At 34.1% G+C, this 23,543-nt stretch overlaps 1 protein-coding gene across 1 annotated transcript in view; it reads left to right on the plus strand.

Annotated features, from left to right (window-relative positions):
• LOC145247494 (membrane-bound transcription factor site-2 protease-like) overlaps positions 1-23,543 on the plus strand; it is a 116,321-nt gene that overhangs the window by 61,502 nt on the left and 31,276 nt on the right. The window contains exons 3-4 of the mRNA XM_080109307.1: positions 86-189; positions 16,012-16,258. Coding sequence (XP_079965433.1) covers positions 86-189; positions 16,012-16,258 — 351 coding nt within the window. The remainder of the gene's footprint in view (positions 1-85; positions 190-16,011; positions 16,259-23,543) is intronic.

Here is a 23,543-nt window from a genome sequence, read left to right on the forward strand (position 1 = left end):
TGATTCTATTTTATCTCAGCTCTACACTTTATCACATTTTCATTCGTTAAACGTTTTACATATGTGTATATATATATATTTCCAGATGCCCGGAGTTAACTTGCCAACAAATCAAATTTCTTACTATCTTCTCACTTTGTTAGTGTGTGGATTACTTCATGAATTTGGACATGCACTCGCTGCAGTCAGGTAAGCGAGAGTATTCTAGTAATATGTATGCATGCATATATATATATATATATATATGGTGTTCACAAAGTCTGGCTACATTATGTAGCCAAACTTTGTGGGAACCTTGTGTATATATATATATATATATATATATATGTGTGTGTGTTTGTGCATGATTTTAAATATATTTAAACATATTTTAGGGCAAGCGGATAAAAATAGCTATTTTATTAATATAAAAAAAATATATATATATAGGTCTTGCATCATATTTTGAAAGGATTAAAGGTAAAAGATTAAACTAGAAAAGAGAATTAGCGCTACTGGCGAGACTTCTATAAAATAAAATGCACCTACTACTCCTACCTCATTGGGAATATGGAAAAAGAAGGCATTATGAATTAATGTTTCGTTTAATCGATAAGATAATTATGTATGAGGATGGAATATTCACATATATCAAATACAACTTGGCATCGCCTGCCACTTCAGCTGGTATGCAATAAAAATTTAAATTATACCTATATTAGTTTTTATTCATTATTCTAAATAAAAACGTAAGAGGTTTATGGAAGGGTGAACGTGTGCACAATGGGTTCTAGTCAACTAATGTATTTCTCGACTTCCGGCGTAGCACTACCGGAAATGGTGTTGAGGCAAATTGGTTCCTTCACTTTTCTTGTTCTTCAGTATTTCTATTGTGAAATGATTTATTGGAATAAAATATAAGAAAAGGACATTGAAAAATATACAATAAATTGAACAAAATTATATAGATAAAAATCATGCAATTGGTCTTTATTTGCTTTTATTAATAACAAAATTTTAAAAATAAGTTATTTTTATTTGAATAAAATTTTTCAAGTGTTAATAATTCTTTAAAAAAAAAAAAAAAAGAGAGCAAAAGATGTTTTCATTAATTCTTAAAAAAAACAAAAAAAAAACTAATTTCAATAATTTTTAATTAAAGTAAAATCAAAAGACTTTCTATGATTATTAAAAAAAAAAAAAAGAAAGATCAAAAAACTATAATAAATAAAAAAAAAAACTTTTTTTAAATGCACAGGGGAAATATAGTCATTGGCAGTTATGAAGTACATTAGCTGACTATTACCAGGGAATCTGCAAGACCTTGATCACCAACTATAGACAGTTGCGATGTCTGCATAAATATCGATGACCGATCTCTGAATATGATTTGGCAAATCATTGATGAGGATGAGGCATGCTGGCATTGATTTTATATGCTTCTGATTATTGCCCACTAACAACTACTTTTCTAAACTGATCTAGAAAAAAGGATTCAATAGTTAGCAAAGATATTATCAGATATTTTAGAGCTAACAATTTTGAGAAACAACTCTGTCATACCCTATCAAAAGCCTTTTATATGTCCAGGGTTATTGCTCTAGAAATACTCCCCTCTCATCAAGAGATTCACTGATCCTATGCAATATTACAGTCATTACATCAGAAGCTGATCTTGCAAGATGAAATCTGCATTGCTTGTCATTAATTAGATTGTTTTATTTTCCCCGACGAGGTGGTTAATAATTGTTTGATTTTTAAGGTTCCAGCAGTTTGCTCATTACAGGTAGGAGACTGATGGGTCTTTACTGAGATGCAGAGAACTGATCGCTAATATTTTTAAATACTGAGTTCTTGGACTTCGGGCCGGGATCAAAGTGTAGTATGTGTACTGCGGATGCTGCACTTAAAGTAATTTGTCCTAGTCAATGAAAGGGAAACCCTCTATACTGGGACAATTACTATTTTTGGACCCAACCAGAGTGCTCTTTCGCCCTTTTTTTTTTTTTTTTTTTTTTTTTTTTTTTTTTTTTCGGAACTAGTTTAACCCCACTTTAAAAACAACCTCGTGTCACATTTTGCTTTGGTGAGATGGAAAGCGTTAAAACAAGGATAATAGATGTACCTGAGAATTTTTTTTTTTTTTTTTTTTTTTTTTTTTTTAGCCTTTTTTTTTTTTTTTTTTTTTTTTTTTAAGCCTTTTTTTTAGCCTTTTTTTTTTTTTAGCCTTTTTTTTTTTTAGCCTTTTTTTTTTTTTTAGCCTTTTTTTTTTTTAGCCTTTTTTTTTATATTTAGCCTTTTCTGTTTTTTTTCTTTTTGTTTGTTTTTATCTTGTTTTTTTTTCTGTCTGTTCAGATTTACTGTAAAAAATGGCAAATCAAATATGCTATGTAGGTTTTACAATCATACTCTTACTAAGTTTCTATTTCATATTATTTTTGAATAAACAACAAAAGTAACTCAAAATTAAGGATTTTATTTTTTTGTGTGAACTTTTAAGCGAAATCAAATCCAAAAGTTTTGACCTTGTGTTGACTTCTTCCTTGACTTGAGAAAGTTTTACAATCTTTTCTTTCCCTTTTTTTTTTTTTTTTTTTATTTCAATTCATTCTTATTACTTAAGCTATTAAATAACCTTAGCTAAGTTTGACATAAGAAAATGATTATGGGGAACCTAGAGAAAGGATAATATAATTGCACATGTTCGGTCAACACAACCCGACACAGTACGAAATACTTCCATTGACCCTGACCTGACACAGTACGAAACACTTCCGTCGACATGACCTGACATAATTCTGAATGACACCATCAAGACGATCCCAAACAAGTCCGTCAAAACCACTCGACACGATTCTGAACAACTTCATAAAAAAAAAAAAGCATGGTATCAAAGCAATCTCCGCAGTCGCTCATCGAACAACTCTTGACGTCAGCCTTTGATTGCCGTTAGACAAACTCATTTTTGCCATAGGTAAACCCGACTAAGACATTGACGCAAAATTCTTAAGTGCTTCCGTACACACTCGTCACACTAACTATCACAATCTGTGCAGTGAACGCACACATGTTCATCCCATATCTAGCTGATCATTCCTCTGCCATTATATTTAAGAATGACGAGGACTTGATGGTAGTCCAGCATTCACTTTCATGCAGCTGCTATTACGTTCTCCTTGATAGTGAAAGGGATAACTCACTGCGTCAGTTTGCGGAACTTAATCCCATGCAGATTTTATCCTTCCAGCACTCAACATATCTTCAAGATACCGAAACAAATCTATCATACACATGTGTCACCACATGTCCCCCCCCCCTTGCTAAACCACAATCGCCAACAACATTTGTTGTGGTCGTCTTTCACTTTCTCTTCTGGCCGTTTTGTCGTCTCTCACATTGGCGATTGCTGAGGGGGGTGCACTAGTTCACAAGTATAAAGACTTAAAAACAACTCAAAATACAAACTCAAGAGAAACAAGACTCCAACACATTCTGTATCAGTTGCAGTCTGGGTCTGTGTGTGACACCATCATAGGAAGCAACACTCTAAGTACCAAGGGTCACTATTATTACTATACAACTAAAAATAAAATAGCTCCCAAAATTTGTACTAGAATTGTCTGCAAGAACCTGTGGCACAGTGGTTAGAGTACTTGGAAAATCAATCGTAAAAGTGAGCTTCTCCTGAAGGTTAAAGGTTCAATTCTCAGTGTGGATGATTGAAAAATACAATTGCATCCTGCGAAGTCAGAGTTTTGTTCGAAATTTCGTCCAAATTCATGAATTCGACAATAAGATACACCTGAAGATTGAAGATTACATCGACCAAAACGTTGTGAAAATGACACTCAAGATGAGAACTGTAGTCCAATGAATCCAAATATTAATAATCAAACATCTCAAAAATTCAGAAATGTAATGGCCATAAACTGTCTCTATCATAAACTGTCACAGCACTCGCTCTCACTCACAAAACTGTCCATAAATTAACTCTAAGTATATTGATCTTTATTATCTGGTCTTTTTGTCCTCCATCACTGCCACACCTTGATTAACAATCCTATTTTAGCTTTCTTTTGTGTGCCTTGGTGAACAACTTCCTACACCTTTGTTCTGCTGATAAACTTGTTTCTTTTTGTATTTTCTTTTACTTCCTAAACTAACAAAGGATCAAAATCATTGACTGTGGATATACTATTAATTTGCCAGTACAGTTGGAGCTGAAAGAAACTTTGAATGGATGGAGTTTGCAACTAAACTTTTTTCAGGAAGAGGTGGAGATTTAATAAGGCCAAAAATAATAATGGTTTCATCTAATGACAAATTAGTAAACGTGTTGAATGGCTATAGGAGAGAACTTGAATACCTACTAAACACTATCGTTGAGTGTTTAAGGTCTCTGTGTACAAGTCTGTTTCCCTACAAGTAAACTGACTAAATATTCAAATCATATAGGATTTGCGGCTTAAAGATCTCAATATGGCTAATCCTCACTGGCTTTTACAAGGAATGGTGCCCCTTCTCAGAGTGATGTTACCTCGAGTAACTAATAATAATGATACTTATAGCAATACTGATTCGATAATTGTTAGAGAACTTCAACACCTACAAGACACTATCCTCGAATGTCTAAGGTCTCTCTGTACAGGGGTTCGTCAGGACAACCTGGCATGATGATACTTTTCCCTATAAGTAAACTATGACCAAATATTCAGAATCACATAGTATTCAATTTGGTCGATACGAAAATTAAAATTGGGGGGGGGGGGAACAAAAGAATTTTCAGAAGCGAAGGCAAAAGTATAAAAAAAAAGAGAATATAGGAAATAAATCAAAGTTGATTTCAATGAGAATTTTAAATATATGCACACATAGAGAGAGAACTTTAATGCCTACTGGACATTGTCATTGAATGTTTAAGGTGTCTCTAAGTTTGTCAGGATAACATGACATGACATGATGATGAATCATGAATAACTGTTCAGATAGCATAGTATTTGCTGCCCAAGTAAAATCTCATTGGTATGGCTAACCCATACCGGCTTTTGAAGAATGGTGCACCTTCAAGTAAAAGCATGAAGCTGGACACTCCACCAGACTAGATTAATTCTTGTCTTGGAATCCGGTAAGACCAAGTGACCACAAGAAATATATACTACTAGCAGGACCTGTTAACCGGCGTTGCCCAGTAGTAGCATATAAAATTTAATAGAACTTAAATAATGTGTCTCATTATTATCTTAAACATTATTATTGATTGACAAGAGAAATTAGATCATTATTTTGTATTCCCTCTTGTCAATTAGAGGGGTGGTCACAATTCTAGGTCAGCAGATGATAGAAATTGGTTCATGCCAAATAGAACATAAGCCAAGTCAAGTGTTTGCTTAAATATACTCTCGAACCAACATTTTTAATCAAAATATTTTCATGTTCTTGTGCAACCACATGCTCCACCTGCTTGACGGCAATCATTAACCCTAACACTTTTTCCATAGAATTCTCTTCTGGCAATCTCATCGTGTCTCACATTAGGGTTGCTGAGTGGACTCATAGTGAGTCACAAATATAAAAAAAAATAAACCATGGAAATACAAAACACAAAACCTCCGACATATTCCATAGATATTAGTTGGGTATGTGTGATACCAACATTGGGAACGACCCTCCAAGTGCTAATGTCCGCATTTTGATCATCTGTCAAGGCCTCTTTGTTGCCATCAGCTCATCTCGATCTGCTCCAAGCCACAACCTGCCATCAACTATTCCAATTTGGAAACTGTCTTCAACTGTCGCAAACTCAAGACTGTCGATAACAGTCATAAAAATAACTAAATATGGAACGTGGCCATTACATTTTAATCGCTCAGACCTGCACGTTGTCTGGTACCATCGCAGGAACAAACAAACAAGGAAGGACATAAAAAATATGACTTGGCATTTAAATTTTTTTTTTTTTTTTTTTTTTTTTTTTTTTTTTTTTTTTTTTTTGTGAATACAAAAAGCATTTATTCCTATAATTTTCGCAACACACTTCACTGGATTTCAAAATCACTCGTGCGTCAAACATATCTCGAGACACTTTCATGTATGCCTTTTTTCGTCGCCTGCCTTTCCACTTTTTCAACCATGTGGCACATTTTCTTTCTCGCCGCACAGGACTCAAAAAATGTTCGATTACTTCCTTTGCTCAACTACGTGCTGTCTTTTTTTTTTTTTTCTGTGATTCAAGCGCGTGCACACCTTGTTTACATATCGCTAAAACGGCTCCTGCTGGCAGTATTTTTGCTAGTCAGCTATGACTGCTACTGATTTTCTCGTTTATTGATGCTCTGTTACAATAAGAGCACACCATATGGTTACAAATCTATTGACTTTGATTTTTGTATTACGTGCGAGCGTCAAAAACGCATGTATAAATTTTACTTTGGGTGTTTTCGTGTGTACAAATCTATACACTTATCTGTTTTTTCTAACTTGGTGACACGCTTGTTGAATTGTCGTGGTTTCAGCAACAATTTTAATTTATCAACAATATCATTTATTTTGACAACCAGGATCGTTGATTGTGGAGATAGACGTGGGTGGGATGTGGCAGTGGATGACTGCATTGACTTGTCTCTCCTCTCTGAACTGTTGACCCAAAGTAAACCGTTTTTATTGTCATTCCATAAATTGGAATTCCCATTGTTTCATTTATTTCACTCGGCTTGCATCATTCGGTCAGCAAATGGGACACGAAAACCTGGCATTTTCCGGCGGCATCAAACTTCAAAACCTGGTTTCTGTAGCAATCTCTAGTCAGATCACACATCATCAGGTTACTTTCAATCTGCTAGCCTGATGATGTGGTGATCTCTGACTAGAGATTGCTATAGAAACATGTATGCACATATGTAGCTAATGTTTGTATAAATAAACAAGCACTGTTCATTCACTGAGCACTCTTTAATAAAACACAAAAGTTTCAGTGGATCTACATCTAGGAAACAAAAACAATACAACTTTTATATACGTACACTAGCAGTAAATTCGACATTGCCCGGGATTAAAATGAGATTAACAAATGTTTCACTCTCCCATATTTTATTATAGTGAAATCGGTGAAATCGCCCATTTTTCAATTAAATTAATTGCCTGCTCTAGTTGGGGACCCATTGTGGTGCACCAAAAGAATGCTTCACGTGCCTCCCTGTAGTGACTTAGTCTACAATACATTGTAATCTACGTTGCACTGTAGAGAACCTACTGTTGATTGTATAAAATTATTTTTATACATAGCGGCTTGAATTAGCCAAACAATACATTGTAGTCTACGTTGCACTGTAGAGAACCTACTGTTGATTGTATAAAATTATTTTTATACATAGCGGCTTGAATTAGCCAAACGTGGGCGATAGTTACTTTGGAATGAATTATGTAAATGGAAAAAGACCTCACCTTGTAAGAAAACACTTTGAATTCCTACCGGATTTTTGCTTTTAATTTTTTAAATTCTGTTGGAAACCTGATCAAGGTGGCGTGATTGAAGAAATTTAATCCTGAATTTTCAAACAATTACTTTGCTTTAAATGTGTATAACATTGTTTAAATTAATTGAGGGTTGTACCGACCTTGGAAATATGCAAGATTTTTGTGTCGGCAGAAAGGGAGGGAGAAAGGATGGATGAATTTAAGAGGAAAACTTTGCATAAAAAAATTAAAAAAAAAAAAAAAAAAATTTTCTTTTTTTTTTTTTTCATCTGTTGTCTTCGTAGCTTTTTCAACTTGAGTTAAAAAAAATAGGAGGCTTTACTTTTGGAATGACTCGTGTGTGTATATATATATATATATATATATATATATATATATATATATATATATATATATATCTCTTTAACAACTTAAAGCTATTCAAGAGGGAAAACTTATGAATTAAAACGAGGTTATTATAATTAACACATTTGGTCTCCAGTCAGGCATATACACACACACTTATATGCGTATCAGCAACCCAGTCAAACACACACACACACACACACACATATATGTGCATCTATAACGTAAATTTCACCTGTCTAAATGTATGTATGTCTGCCTAAAACTTTCTACAGAGGCATTGGATTTTCACAAGATCAGTATCGTTTTGAAGCTCAACCTTTTGGACGATAAATATCGGAAAATTGGCTAAAAACATTAATTCCTTCACCCTCAACTAGGCACTTTTCTATAGGGAGGGTACCTTTTTTTTTTTTTTTTTTTTTTTTTTAGACTTCCCCTCTTTTTGATTGACTAGCCTTAATTTTGACATCCGTCACAGGTTTAGTGATGGACACAATAACAAAGATGTCCCCCCCACCCCCCACCTGATAATTAGGCTGTGTTTTCTTAATCATAAGTCAAATTTATCCCAATATATGTTCGTGTGCACATTATTCATGCATCCAAATATTTTACTCATTATAAACCATCCTTTGTGTATGATAACTATTTCATGTTAATTTTAGTGTTATGTGACCAGCAGTTAAATATTTTCACAGGTAGACTGTTTTATTTATATAGAAAAATAGAGAAGGTTGCTTTTTTTTTTTTCTTTTTCCACTGTGGTTTAACCTGTATATTATTATTTTAGTCACAATCAGTCATGATAATAAAATACATTTCATCTTACGCGCAACACGATCACAACATCTACAGGGAGGAGTCCCTATTTTTCTCTAAATATTTAGTGCTACCACTACTACCAGTTGTCACCGGAGACAAATTCTACATGTTCTACACATTCTGTGATTACACTGAGCATAACTGACTAATAGACCTAATATAATCTTTCCCATTTCCGATTTATAAATAATAAAGGCTCCCTCGCCAAAGTCTGTTCATTCTGATTGGCTGAGCTCTGAAAATTCTCATATTCCACAATGCAGCTCTTCGGTTTATAAACGAACACTTACTAACATTAAAATATAGCATCACTAAGAGACATTATTTCGCCTGGTGTCAAAGTTCATTTATAGCATAGGTCATTTCAGGCATGCAAGATCGAAAATTATGAGAAATTCATTAAATGAATGTTAAATAACGTGTTTACTTGTTTCTTATATCAAGTTGAAAACACACTATCCAATATAAGAAAGGACGACGACTTTGTCAAAACATCAACAAAATTAGTTTCTCGAGTTCTTTTTACCATTAAACACACTGTGTATATTGATGTTTCAAACCGTCACATTTCATATATATTGAAGAGTTTAGCTTCTCTGAAATATTTGCGTCTTTTATATTAAGATTTCTCTGAAAAAAAAAATGAATTAACAAAATATAGAAACGTATTTATTATTTTATCACAATAGCAACTACGATGTCTTCATCAAAATAACAAAATTAGTTTGAGTTTTTTTCAGCATTAAACACATTACATGTAGATTGGTGCAGTTTAAAACTGTAGCATTTCATAAATATTATCTAGTGAAAAGTTTAGCTCCCAAATATTTGTGTCTATTTTTAAGATTTCTCCTAGAAAATAATGAAAAAATTTTTTTTAAATACGGAAGTGTATTTGTTAATTATTTTCATTTTTTCCATGCGATTTGACATTTTATGTTTTCCGGTATTATGATAATGAATACAGCATGTACAATTGTCACAAAAAAAAAAAAAAAGTTATGCTTTTCTAAACAATGCAAAGGTGGTGAAAAACAACCAATTTAACTTTTTTAATCTTCGTTGACGACGAAACACGTCAGTGGATAATTGTTTTAAAAATAATATATATGCCGCTCCCCATGTGGGGGTACCAAATTGGTTAAAGGGAAAATTATTCCCAACTCGCATTTAGGTTAAAATGCACTTTTGTACATGATTGAGTTCATTCAAAACATATCGCAAAAACAAATAAAATCTAAATAAATTGCGATATATCCAAGCAGTTGTGTGAGATGGGCGAGCAGATAAGTTTAGGCTCATTACCGTGGGGGTCCCGATTTTGAATCTTGCTAGTTTTAGCCACTCTAATGAGTCATAGACGACGAAACACGTGTCAGTAGATAATTATATTTTATTTTTTAAATAAATATATATATATATATATATATATATATATATATATTTTTTTTTTTTTTTTTTTAACAAATCATAACATAAAAAACATTATTATTTGGAAGCTAAACACTTCAATATATTATTATATATGAAATACATTGGTACTTCGCCACAATACATTCATTTTGGTCACGGGTGCCAGTACCTGCTATTTTAATGAACTTAAGTGGCACATACTGACAGTTTAATTTTTTTTTTTTTTTTTTTTTTTTTTTTACAGGGAGGGGGAGGTGGCATACTTCCATTGGGAAACGCTAGTACACGGGTCCTTCTAGTTGCTTATAATAACATGTCACAATGTGTGTTAGATTACCGTTTCCACCTCAAAAAAAGTAAAGAACAAACAATGGCTACACTCCATAGCAGAAACACACATGTGACCAACAATCTTTGAAGTTGTCCCGTGCATGCTTAACGACTTCTACTGGAACACACACATAAAACTCTACTTTTCACAAATAAACTGAAATAATGTTCGTTTCAAACTGAAATGAATATAAACACATCTAAAACTTGATTCTAAAAAGTTTGATTGGGAATTAATTTTAGTCATTTGTTTGCTTAATCGGCACCATTCCTATAATATCAGCACTTTTTCATAAAGAGAGTGCTTTCTCAGCAAAAATTTTAAATCTGGCTAGGGAGCAGGAAGCTTAATGAAATGCGACTTTGATGCACACTGTCAAGTCGTTTATAGGGTTTCAGCAGCAGTAGTTCAAACAGCCCTTTTCAAGACTAACTACCACAAACTACCTGCCTTCAGAGACTATCCTCTACGGCTCACTCCAGCAGCTTCCTGCACTTCTTGCAGCCTCTAGCCGCTTGTAGTTTCCAGCAGCTACTAAGTTCCAGAGCCCCACTGATGTCCGGCTACTCATTTACAGTGACCTCTGATGTCTGGCTTGGTAAATAAAACACGATATGCATCGTCTTTAAACGAATATCAGTGTCTGTCATTCTTCTTCGCTATTGCCGTTATCTCTGATATAGTATGGCATAAAGGTTTACTTCACAAGATCTCCAGCTACGGTATAGCTGGAAATGTCTTCTCTATTATTAAATCATTTCTCTCTGATAGGTTCATAAGAGTAGTGGTTGATGGGCAGAAATCAGCTCTTAGTATTAATGCTGGAGTCCCTCAGGGGTCCATCCTGTGCCCAACTCTCTTCCTGATCTATATTAATGATCTTCCAAATCACATCCTTACATCATTCATAGACCTCTATGCTGGTGACACTACTATCTATGGTAGCACATCTAAGACCGTAAACGACCAAGTTCTCTCTGATTCTCTCTCCTCTGATCTTGAGCGCGTGGTACAATGGGGAAAGAGGTGGCTTGTTACTTTTAATGCATCTAAAACCAAGCTTTTATCTTTACATCATCAACGCTCTGATCCCCATCTGGCATCAATTGAAATGAATGGCTCTCGTCCTGGAGAGGCCTCATGTTTTGACAAGCTTCTGGGCTTAACTTTTACTCCTGATCGTAAATGGAACATATGCATTAAATCTGTTGCCAAGGCCGCTGGAAAAATGGTGGGATCCTTCTATCGATCCAGTAGATATCTCGCTGCTGATGCAATTCTCTATCTATATAAGAGCCAGGTACGTCCAAGGATGGAGTACTGTTGCCACATCTGGGCAGAAGCTGCTAGAAAGGACTAATCCTGCCTTGATAGAGTTCAAAATAGACTTCGTAGCCTTGTGGGGGATGTTCTTTTCTCTTCCCTGCAACCTCTTTCTCACAGAAGAGATGTTGCGAGTTTGTCTCTGCTTTATCATTATTTTCATGGCAGGTGCTCGGCTGAGCTCCATTCTATGGTCCCCCCCCCCTCGCCAAACTTTCACAAGAACACCCGTCTAGCAGAAAACACTATCACTAGTTTCCCCCACTCTTTATCTATGCCTAAACCTAAGCGTAGATTCCATGAGCAAAGCTTCTTTCTTAGAACTGCACGCCTATGGAATTGTCTTCCGTTTTTCTGCTTTCCAGCTGACTACAATATGGTTGTCTTCAAGTCTAATGTAAACAAGTTTTTGATGAGCCGTTCCATATAAGTTAACAAATTTACCGAATCTCCATTACTAACGGTTACTATGTTGTCCAATTTCTACTTTACACTCTTTAACCCTTATCCTCGAGTGGCCTCTGGGCCTTGATAAGTGGTAATGCCTATGTAAAAAAAAAAAAAAAATCTTGTTTATATCTATCTATGGTCAACTGACATCTTCACAGCTCTCGACTTGCAACAAATGTTTTCATTTTATCTATTTGACATATTCTTCTCTGATGGGAGTCCATAAAAATATAAAAAACAAATATAAACCGCAATTATGCATTTTAGTTAATTTATTCATTATAATAACAAAATTTGAATTTCAAATAAAACCTATATCTACTGAAATTACAAAAGACAATAGGGTAGAAAATTAATACGGAAAAAGTTTTTGTAGACAATTAGCAAAAACTGAGTTTTGCTAAAAAGAAATAAGTGAAAATAAATAAAAAGAAAAAAAATAACGAACGGTTCTAATCATAACAAGCGCGGTAAATCTTTTTTGAAAACTTTGGCAAAACTCAATTTTCGCTAATTGTCTTCAAAAACCGTTTTCATTAATTAATTTTCCATCTTATTGTTTTTCGTAATTTTTAGATATATTCTTTATTGCGATATAATTATCTATACACCATACGTATGAAATTCAATATTTCAAATAGATAAAATGAAAGCATTCAATATTTCAAATTTCGCTATTAAAATGAAGAAGCTCCAGACTTTTCAAACAAATCCATTAAGCAAAATAAAACATTTGAACATTTATTGAATCAAAATAATTTTTTTTTTTTTTTTTTTTTTTTTTAAATAACTAGATGTACCTGGCGTTGCCCGGTATTAAACATAGCATTAAATTCCTTAGAAAAAAAAACAAATTAAAAAACAAAAATGAAAAGAAACTGAGACATGTGCATGCGAGTATTCCCCCCCCCAAAGAGTAGTGGTTGACAAGCAGAAATCAAGCTCACAGTATTAATGCTGGAGTCCCTCAGAGGTCCATCCTGAGTCCAACTCTCTTCCTGATATACATCATTGATCTTCCACATCACATTCTAAGATCATTCGTATTCAAATTTGACTCCTCTTCGTACACACAGACTTGCTACATGTATCAATCTTCTGTCAAATGCCGCGCTATGCAGCCTTCTTCTATCATATCTGATCTCCACCCGTAGTTGGTGTTTAAAGAAAACGATCAGATCCTGATGAGAAAAAGACAACACCCCATGGTAACCTTGCAGACGCGACGGCCAAATCACCATTCTCGCCACGGCCAGGATCGTAACGTAGACCATTTGTCTTTCCCGGTCCCACGGCGGTCTCACATTGTCCACGACATTGGATACAGTAATTGGACGAGGATGCTCAGGATCAATGTGAGCCGTAACCTCGCTGACATACGACCAGTACCGACGAAGTTTGCGGCAATCGGAGAAAGCATGATTAGTCATTTCTACAGTCGTTGTCCCACAACGGGGACAATCAGGCGACTCCAAAAACCCGGACTGCATTGTTGTGGAGTGGAAGTGAATTTCGTGCCAATCGCCAGGTCAGAGAGAACTCCGAATTATTCAGATGACTTGAACCTGGTGACAAGCTCCACGCAGAGTGGATCTCACTCTGCTGCCAACCTAAACGCGCGCATAGCGGGTTGTCGGCGGCCTCCTTCACTAGATCCCTGTGGAGTTCCCTACAGGTAGCAGTCACAAGTTTGCTGGACCTTGGTAGTCGTTTTAGCGCGGCTTGGCACTCTTTCATGTTGGCAGATTCTCCCCGTGGCCTGCGACCACTCTCGATAGAAGGGTCGAGAACAAGGTCAGGGAAGGCGGCAGTAACCATGGGTGCCACGTTTGGTCATCTTGCATATAGTGGCTCAGGATGGCCAGCCTCTCAGCGTCTCAATGACACTCCAAATCCGGCATTCCCAAGCCTCCCTCACACAGGTGTTGAATACAGACCTGTCTGCTCACCCAGTGTCTTCCTCTGTCCCAAAGAAGCGAGGACAATAATTCGACGAGCTGTTAGGTGTTGTGCAGGCAGGGAAGTACGGCCAGTCGGTAAAGGATGAGAGGAAAGACAGAAGTGGCGCACGCCTCAGCTCTTCCCTTTAAGGAAAGTTTCCTAGGAAGCCACGAATTAACTGAAGCCTCCACCTTTGACTGTACCTCCAACCAATTTTTGTCAAGCTGGAGACCTGATCTGAACCACACACTGAGGATCCGAACCGGGCCATCCGTCCAGCTGAAGGGTGCCGGGAGGTTGGCGTTGCCACTCCAGGAACCCAACCGCAAGCCTACCGACATGCTGCGGTTTATCTTGGTCCCTGTAATTCTTTCATATCGAGTAAGCGTCTCCGACACGATCTCTATGTCTCTGAAGCTCGATACAAAGACTGACATCGTCAGCGAACGCGGATACCTTGCAATTCCGCGCAAGGCCGTATTTGCCTCCCCACGTCTCAGCTTGCGGAGCAGGGGCTCCAAAACCAGGACATAGAGCAGGGGCGACAGCGGACAACCCTGACGAATTAATTTGGTTGGTCTGTGAGAGGTAGAGGAGTCTCTCCCCTCCCTCGGTTCATTCTTTTCCTTTTCTTTTTGGGGTGGTGGCTCAGTTTGTATTGGTGTGGGGACGGGTGTTCGTGTGGTACCTGCTGGTGCGGTGTCTGGTGTTGTTGCTTTGAACAGCTTCTCTATCTAGACACTAAAATAGTTGGAATATGCAACAAATTTTGAGGACATGAATTATCCCAAGATAAAAAGGAAAACACAGGATTCGTTGTGACGGTTTCTAGACTTTGGCTCGTAAATATGAACTTTTATATCGCCTTACTTCTATGAGGAAAAGATTACAAAAGGATTATTCATTTGGTTGGCTTTACATTGGCCAGGATTATTTGGAAACTTAGTCGTTTGCGAGAAAATACCACTTGCAAAAAACTTAGACTGCAATTGCTTCTTGAGTCAAACAGAAAAACGAACATTGCTTAAAACAAGGAGATGGCAAAGATTTTCTAAAAAGGACTCTGAGTAAAAAAAAAAAAAGGGGGGGGGCTAATATACTTTCTAAAAAGGATCTATATGAACTTTGAATTGCCTTCAGTAAGTGAACCTCTCTCTCTTTCTCTCTCTCTCTGCTCTACTCTTTTGAAAATGTTACGATACTAGAATTTCACTTCTAACCTAGATGGCCAACTCTTTGCAGCCAGCAGATTACACTTTTTCCTATCAGGACTTTCACTTTAAAAAAAAATCGTTTCTTTCAAATTTTTTTTTCATATTCTTTTCTCCCTTGAATGTTTCTTTATCTAAGTTGAAGAAATACCAGTACTTGTACAGTTTAATCGAGACATTAAAAAATGAAAATATTGAAAAAAAAGTTATCTTGTACGTATCCGTTATGGAATGAAGTTCTCCAGGAAAAAATTTCCCTTAATTTCATCAAGTGTTTTTGTTTTTTTTTAAGTTTTTTTTACAGCGAAAAAACAATTTATAATACCGAGCAAAAGGTTTGACTTTTAGGAAGAAAAGCTAGCGTTAAAGATGGGAGGGAGTGTTGGTGCTTTAAATGGAGTTATCTCCCCATGGCGTATTCAAAAAATTCAAGATGGCTACCTTCAACGTGCTGTCATAAAAATGGTTTCATGCTGTAAAAATAAAACTACTCAATCAAAATAAGTGATATTTTTTTTCGGAGATCTTCAATCAAAAACGGATATGTACAATATAATTTTTTTTTTTTTTTTTTTTTTTTTTTTTTTTTTCAATATTTTCATTTTTTAATGTCTTAATCAAACTGTATAAATTTTTTTCTTCACATTTCCACTGATACAACTCTCTTTTTCTTTTTTTTTTTAATTGTGACTCTCAGAATGTCTTATTTTGTAATTGCAGAGAACAAGTCCGAGTGAATGGCTTTGGTCTCTTTCTTTTGATCCTCTACCCTGGTGCATTTGTAGAAATTTCCACGGAACACCTTCAAGTGATCGCCCCTATACGTCAACTCCGAATCTACTGTGCTGGTGTTTGGCACAATTTCATCATCGTCCTCTTGGCTCTCCTTGCCCTCGTCCTCCTCCCCATCGGCCTCATTCCATTCTATACAACAGGAATCTCCGTTGTGGTTAGCAACGTCGTACAGGTGAGTGCAACTCCTTTCGCTTTCAACTTATCGCTGTGATAACTTCAACAAGATAAGTCGTTTTTTTTTTTTTTTTCTATTGTTGTTATAAAGCTCTATCTACCTGATGTCGAGCAACTTGTGTGTGCAAAATCTGCGTTCTTTTGAGAAAGTGGTTTTCATGTTGTATATTAAATGGGGGGAATAAAAGTTAGATATTACTTTATTAAATCATCAGGACAATAAGGAAAAGTTAAGTGGGAAATTAAGGAGCAAAATCTCTTTAGGCCATGGCATTTCAAAGCTAAATGCTTTGCATCAGAAGAGTAGGACAGAATTATGCAAATATAGAAAAACAAAAACTGGCTTAATAACATTTAGAAATGAAATGAGAATGAATGAATAAGATAAAATGGTAAATAGTAATTAAGTGGGTATAAACATAGGGTAAATAAGAAGGGTAGTATATATGTAGGTAATATAAAAAAAAAAAGAAAAGAAAAAAGCGTAGTATATATATATGTAGGTAATATTTAAAAAAAAAGAAAAAAGAAAAAAAAAAGGCCACTATGAAATAATTGGGATCATTAAAGGAGAGCCGATAATAAAAGAAGGAAAAAATAAGGAAGATATAGGAGAAAGTGGAAAAAGGAGAAGAAATAGAAGCAGTAAAATAGGGGATACGGAAATATATGTATATATAGATAAAATAAATAAAACAATCTGAAAGTGAAGAAAATGAAATTAGAAAAACATGTTCAAAGTTTTTATTTTGATAAATTTTGATTTGTTAAAAGATTTACTCTTTGATAACATAATTATTTTATTTTATTCTATATATATATATATATATATATATATATATATATATATATGCTAGCAGGGCACCCCGTATTGTAAAATATGCTTAAATATGATATTTTGATTAATGCAGATTTTGTAGTTTTGAAAATAATATATCAACAAACCCTAGAGGCCTCTTTTCACCACCAAACTAATCAGGAGTTAATTATTGGAATCAAAAGATGCAAAAAAAAAAAAAAAAAAAATTGACAAGCAAGAGCAAATACTCGGAGATATATGAGTAAAAAAAAAAGGTTGGTTGGAGAAAGGGCGAATGGGAATTTGTGTGAAATATATATATACACACACACACACAATAATTTGAAGTATATGTACAATTGAGATATAGGGTGTGTGAGAACGATTAAAATATATCTCCAAGCAAGTCTAATCATTTAACAAATTCTTTCTATCGACAGAAGTTTTGCATGAAAGAATTGAGACAGACTCCAAAATCTGTAAATAAATCTGGTGCAATATTCTGAAACAATCCATTTTATAGGCATTGGCACGAGCTGGATTTTCAATTAGATGTTCGCCAATGGCAGATTCCAAAGCAGAAGATGGATGAAAACAAAAGTTATGATTAATTTTCTGGTGTTCAAAATCATAAAAAATATGTAAGAAGGTGAGCGACGCTTTTTATGACTGGTTTCCATAGCAACCACGTCGCTTCAGCAATTACTGTTGCTACTAATTCAATGCTGTCATGAAAAGAAAAGTAATAAGTGAAACAGAAAGAATGAAAGCATGAAAGGGAGATATTTGGGGGGGGGGGGTTTATTGAAAACAGACGAGTACCGTACATTGCTATTACATATATGTTTATGAGTGCAAAAACTATTACTGAAATTAAACAAAAAAACGTGAATTTATTGGAAGCCTTAAAAAATCATGGATTACATTAAAAAAAATGCAAGCATGAAAAATAATATGGTTAAGCTTAAACATGGAAAAGTCAAGGATTAGTTAAAACTGGAAAAGAAAAGGACAATATATTCTAGTAAAAAATATAATAAATTTATAACTTAAAATATTACAGCATTAAGAATTTTTTAAAAATTGAATTTATAATATAATCAATTCTTAATGCTGCAATATTTTAAGTTACAAATTTATTATATTTTTTACTAGAATATCTTGTCCTTTTCTTTTTCAGTTTTAACAACTAGTGTTTTACTTTTCCATGTTTAAGCTTTAACCATATTACTTTTCATGCTCGCATTTTTTTCTTTTAATATTCTAATGTCTTAATAAGCTCTGTTTTTCTAGAAGTAGGCACAAATGAGTGCCAATCCATATAAAGACTAGTGAAAATCTGTGATAAATTGTAGTAAGAAAAGAATTCTTACGATGTCCAATCAAAACATCTAGGAAAGATAAGCAACCTTCATCCTCTTTCTCCTTAGTAAATGATGATGCCATGAGATTATCGAAGAAAATTTTTGCTTCACTCTCAGAAACAAAGGCTGCAAAAGTGTCATTGACATATCTAAAATATATTGAGAGCTTCAGTATATTACTAAACAGTATTGACTCATAGAATCCTACAAAAATATCTGCTAATGCAGAACTAGAAGGCTTCCCATCTGAACCTCGTCGATCTGACTGTACATAACGTTATCAAAACTGAATTCCACTGAGTTAGTACAGATCAACACAAGTTCAATAAATATATTCCTGGGAAAAAAGGAGGGGTTGATCGCCATTATAAAGTGAGTTGGTAAAAACACCAATGTTCTCCTATAGCGGGACTTTGGTAAATAGGTTGGAAACGTCAAATGAACACATGAAGTTGTTAGCAAAACTAGGTTGTAGATTACATAAATATTCAACCAACCTGAATGAATCGATAATACAATATTTAGTGTATAGAACATGAACTGGTTCTATAATAGTCAATAGCGATTGGGCTAGGGAGTGTTGGGCGGAGTCCGCCATAAACAAAATGGGTGTAAGCGGGAGAACATCTTTATGTATTTTAGGAAGGCAATAAAGTCTAGGCCTTAATGTTTAGTCTATGCTGGTTACCTCCCTTAGATTTAATGATCCATAGACATTACAAAGGTAGCTTCTAAATTGCACAGAAATTTCTGAATATTACTGAATTATTTTTTTAAAAAAACTTAATCATGGTAGCAGGTGAAAAATTGCGGGCATCTTGTTAAAATCGAAATGGAAAATTACCTCCCTTTTGAACTCGCTTGTGTTTTACGATCCTTTTCTTTCATCAAATTCTATTTTTGTCACAGATCTCTTTGGGAAAGTATCTTTTCTTATAAAAGTATAAAATCTTCTGGATCTTAATTTCATTTTTATAAGTGTTGTCGCATGTTTCAGCAGTGCTGATGCGAACAAACTTATCTACATCATTCAAAATAACTAACATATTTTTGGACATAATCTACACGATTCAGGATAACGACACCAGCACCTTTGTCCAGTTTACATATATAAATATCTTTATTTGATTTCAATGACTTGATGATTTTGAAATACATGTTGGACCAAGTAAAATCACCTGAATCAATAACTGTATTGGAGTAACGAAAGGCCAAGTCTTTTAGACTAACCTTAACAGTTGTTACATGATCAGGCGAGGTAGGATTATGATACTTAAGTTGGGAAAATAAAACTTCAAATGCTGCAAGTGTTTCTTCTTTTCAATATGTGGGAGGAGACACAGAAATTTAACCCCTTAAACACTACAGTCTCAATTTTTAAAACACAAATTTAGAGCGAATAAGCAAATCAATTTGCTTATGGGAAATACGTTGGCCAGAGAATGCTTCACGGTTCAAAGAAAGAAGCTCTTTATTTGGAAGAGAGAGGTAGACTTAGAATTAATATAAGAATAAAGTAATCTGTTTAATTTATTTATTTCATTCAAGATGAAAGCCTGTTCAATCGTAAAAATAGGCGTAGCTTTGGAAGCAAAAATTTGTTTACTAATACAAAATGGAGACGTTTTCTTCAAGACCCGAATGAAGGAAAGAAATAGATAATCTAATTGACCTAATTTTGCTCTTTTAAATAGAAGAAGAATTAATTCCTTTCATATATAATCTTAATATCTGTTAACCAAAATTTTAATACATTAAAATTCAGTAATGTTCATATACCAATAAAATTAAAATCAATTGTAATTGACTCAATTAAGCTTCATGATTATCGGTTTATATAATCGAGCATCCATATAATATTTTTGAAAAAAAAAAAATATGAAGGAGAAAAAACTCTAACACAGAAGGAAATGCACTACACAAGTCATGTCATTACCTTTCCAACGAGCCTTCATTTGTTAAATTTTGACCAATCGTCGCTGAGATTTGGAACTTAAAAAATTGCCAAAGATATGGTATATCAATGGATGCATATATATATATATATATATATATATAATGTTGAATACGAAGACTAGTGGCTACACATATGCAAATATGTTTCAGTGACCACCTTGCTAGGGAAAATCACATCATCAGGCCAAGAATATCTCAATCTTTTTCTTAAGGGATATCCAGTAACAGATTTACTGAAACATATTTGCATATGTGTAGCCGCTAGTTTTCACATTCAACATATTCATATTGCTATATATATATATATGATATTTTTGCAAAATCAAGATAACAAACTATATGAGAAAATCATATGGTTTATTTCCTTATGGATTACAATTGTTCCATGACTATTTGGACAAATTTTAAACATATCATTTAAAAATATTCCAAAAATAGCTACTCTTCAGACAGTAAAATACATTTGTTATCTATACTCCTATAAATTTTTTTTTTTTGTATTGATATTCATATTAAAAAGCCTTTTTTCTATTTAGTTATTTATTTGCTTCCTCACTGAACAAATTCAACTCAAGGCCGTTCTTTAATGTGGAGAGTGAGGGGAGGGAGACCGGGCAATGCTGGATAGTCTGCTCGTGTGTGTATATCTATATATCTGTGAAAGTGTCTGTCTGTCTACATTTCTCTACGCAATAACTCTGTCAATTTTCAGTCTACAAACTCAAAATTTGATATACAGGGTACTGAGATTTGAGAAACTCTTTGTAATCCGTTTCGGCCAGAAATTCGGCTGTTAAGGGGTCAAAGTTCAACGATTTGACCTTTGAGAACTCTACCAAACTCCTGACTATTTTGGGTCTAAACACTTGAAATTTTAGATATAGGTTCCTTAGACATTGATCTAACTTAGTAACTTGATTTGAGTCCAAAACAATAAATGTTAAGGGGTCATAATAGGGGTCAAAGTTTTAAAAATTGACCGCCTTTTTTTTTGCTCAGCATACACCTTTAAACACCCGGGCAATGCTGGGCTGAACTACCAGTAATATATATATATATATATATATATAAATAAAAACTAGCAAAAGTATCTGTCGTTGACCGAGTTCAAAAACAGCCTACAGAAAATGGACTCTGATTTATGAAAGTATGATAGGTTATGAAAAGGAAGGGTTGTAAAGAGATAGCTTCGAATTTGGGAGTATCAAAACCAAAGCAAAATACGATGAAGGTAAAAATAAAATAGATAAACCCCATAATTTATTATACCATACCTGTTCACACTGAAACACTTACCACAATATTCTGTGGATCTATATTAAAAAACTTTGTTAAACTTTGTGACATATTTCCATTTTATGGAGGTCAGGCGCAAACGAACACCCCCATAATTGTTTTATAATATATTTCTTCAAACTGAAACATAATTATCAAAGTATACTTACGCAGATAGATATGAAGTCTTTATTAAAGTTTGTGCCTATTTCCATTCTATGGAGGCCAGGCACGAACGCAGACCCCACAATTTTATTATACCATTCCTAATTTTTAAATTTTTTTATTTCCATACTTTTTGGACCAGGCACGAATGCAGACCCCACAATTTTAATGAATCATCATTATGCCAGTCAAACATACCCATTCCTTTGTCTCGATACATCTTCTCTCATTATATTTGATTAGTTTTCTATAATAGTCAACCATATTCGTGACCAGACACACACACACAGACGTTCAGCTTTATATTATAGATTAACCTTTATTGGACCGACCATAGCATTTGCTTTACGATTTCGTTCATTTTTAAAATATTAGTTCACCATAGCTTAATGACTTTATATATAAAATGTGAACTTTATACGATATCAATTTTTTATTTTATTGTGTGTTCCATTTAAGGAACATTGGGAGGTTACAGGTGAACGACATTGAAATTCTGACAATTTATTCCTTTGCAAAATAAGTGATCTCTTATAAAGCTATAAAATAAAATTCCATGTATAATATACTAGATCTAAATTTTTTGTTAGGTGTATTATATTTTTAACAGCATACATACAAACCTTGATTGCTGCTGAAGGATATCCTCTTGATCAAAAACTTCTCTCAGGTTGCTTTATGGTTATTTCAGGCCTTCCAATTCTCATCCAGAAAAACAGTGATTATAGCTCTATTTTAAATTCCATTTATTTTCACTATAAGAATAATTTATAAAAGTTTTCATAAATCTGGAGTAAAATGAAGCTACTTAATAGAAATAACTTATAAAAATTGAATTTAAAGCAAAATTACAATTTCTATAGTATGTTGAAAACTATGTTCCATTTAAGGAACATTGGTACAAAAAAGGTTAAAGAGAGTAGAAAGTGGACGTTGTTTACTTTCCACAGCCTTGTATTTCTTGCTTTGAAATAAATTCAAGCTCGACTTTCTATTTTCTTTATATGATAGTGTTTGATAGTTTGAAAATATGGAGACAGATGGACAGACATATAACCTCAAATGATTAATAAAATATGTTAAAAGACATCTTGAAAAAGAGTTAAAACATATTTAATTTTAAAAAAGGAAGCACAAGATAAGTGGATAGTCCTTAATCCGCGGAGTTTCGAAGAAATACTCTCCTTCTCATCAGAGGGTAGGAATTAGCAAAATGCAGGATCGGATTTTGCATATAAAAGTATTTAATGAAACTACAAGTACGTCAAAGATCTTACTTGGTTAAAAAAAGGGTGAGGTAAGGGGAACAGGAAGCAAAAGAAAAATAATAAAAAGATTTCACATGAATGGATAGTCCGGTGAAGGGTAAAAATCCAAAAATGGTAAAATCCAAAATGGTCGAATTTAAAATTTCAATCCACTGGGTAAATGGTCCAAAATCATCCAAAAAGCAGAGTTCCTTGGAAAAAAGCACAAATGGAAGGAATTCCAAGTCATTAAAAGAAAAGTACTAGAGATGATATTTGAAACACGTCTGTCAAGGCTGGATGAATCAAAAAAATATATTTTATATATATATATATATATATATAATACGAATTGGACTCCTTTACCTCACTGCTACTTAAGACTGTCACTTCGGATTTTACCATACAATTTGGATACAAAATTCATTCTTTTCACTTTGAAAAAATATATAATTTCCTTTACTCTGTTTTAAAAAC

The sequence above is a fragment of the Euprymna scolopes genome, chromosome 25, assembly GCF_053919585.1.
Source record: "Euprymna scolopes isolate OS-2025 chromosome 25, ASM5391958v1, whole genome shotgun sequence".
Lineage (NCBI taxonomy): Eukaryota > Metazoa > Mollusca > Cephalopoda > Sepiida > Sepiolidae > Euprymna > Euprymna scolopes.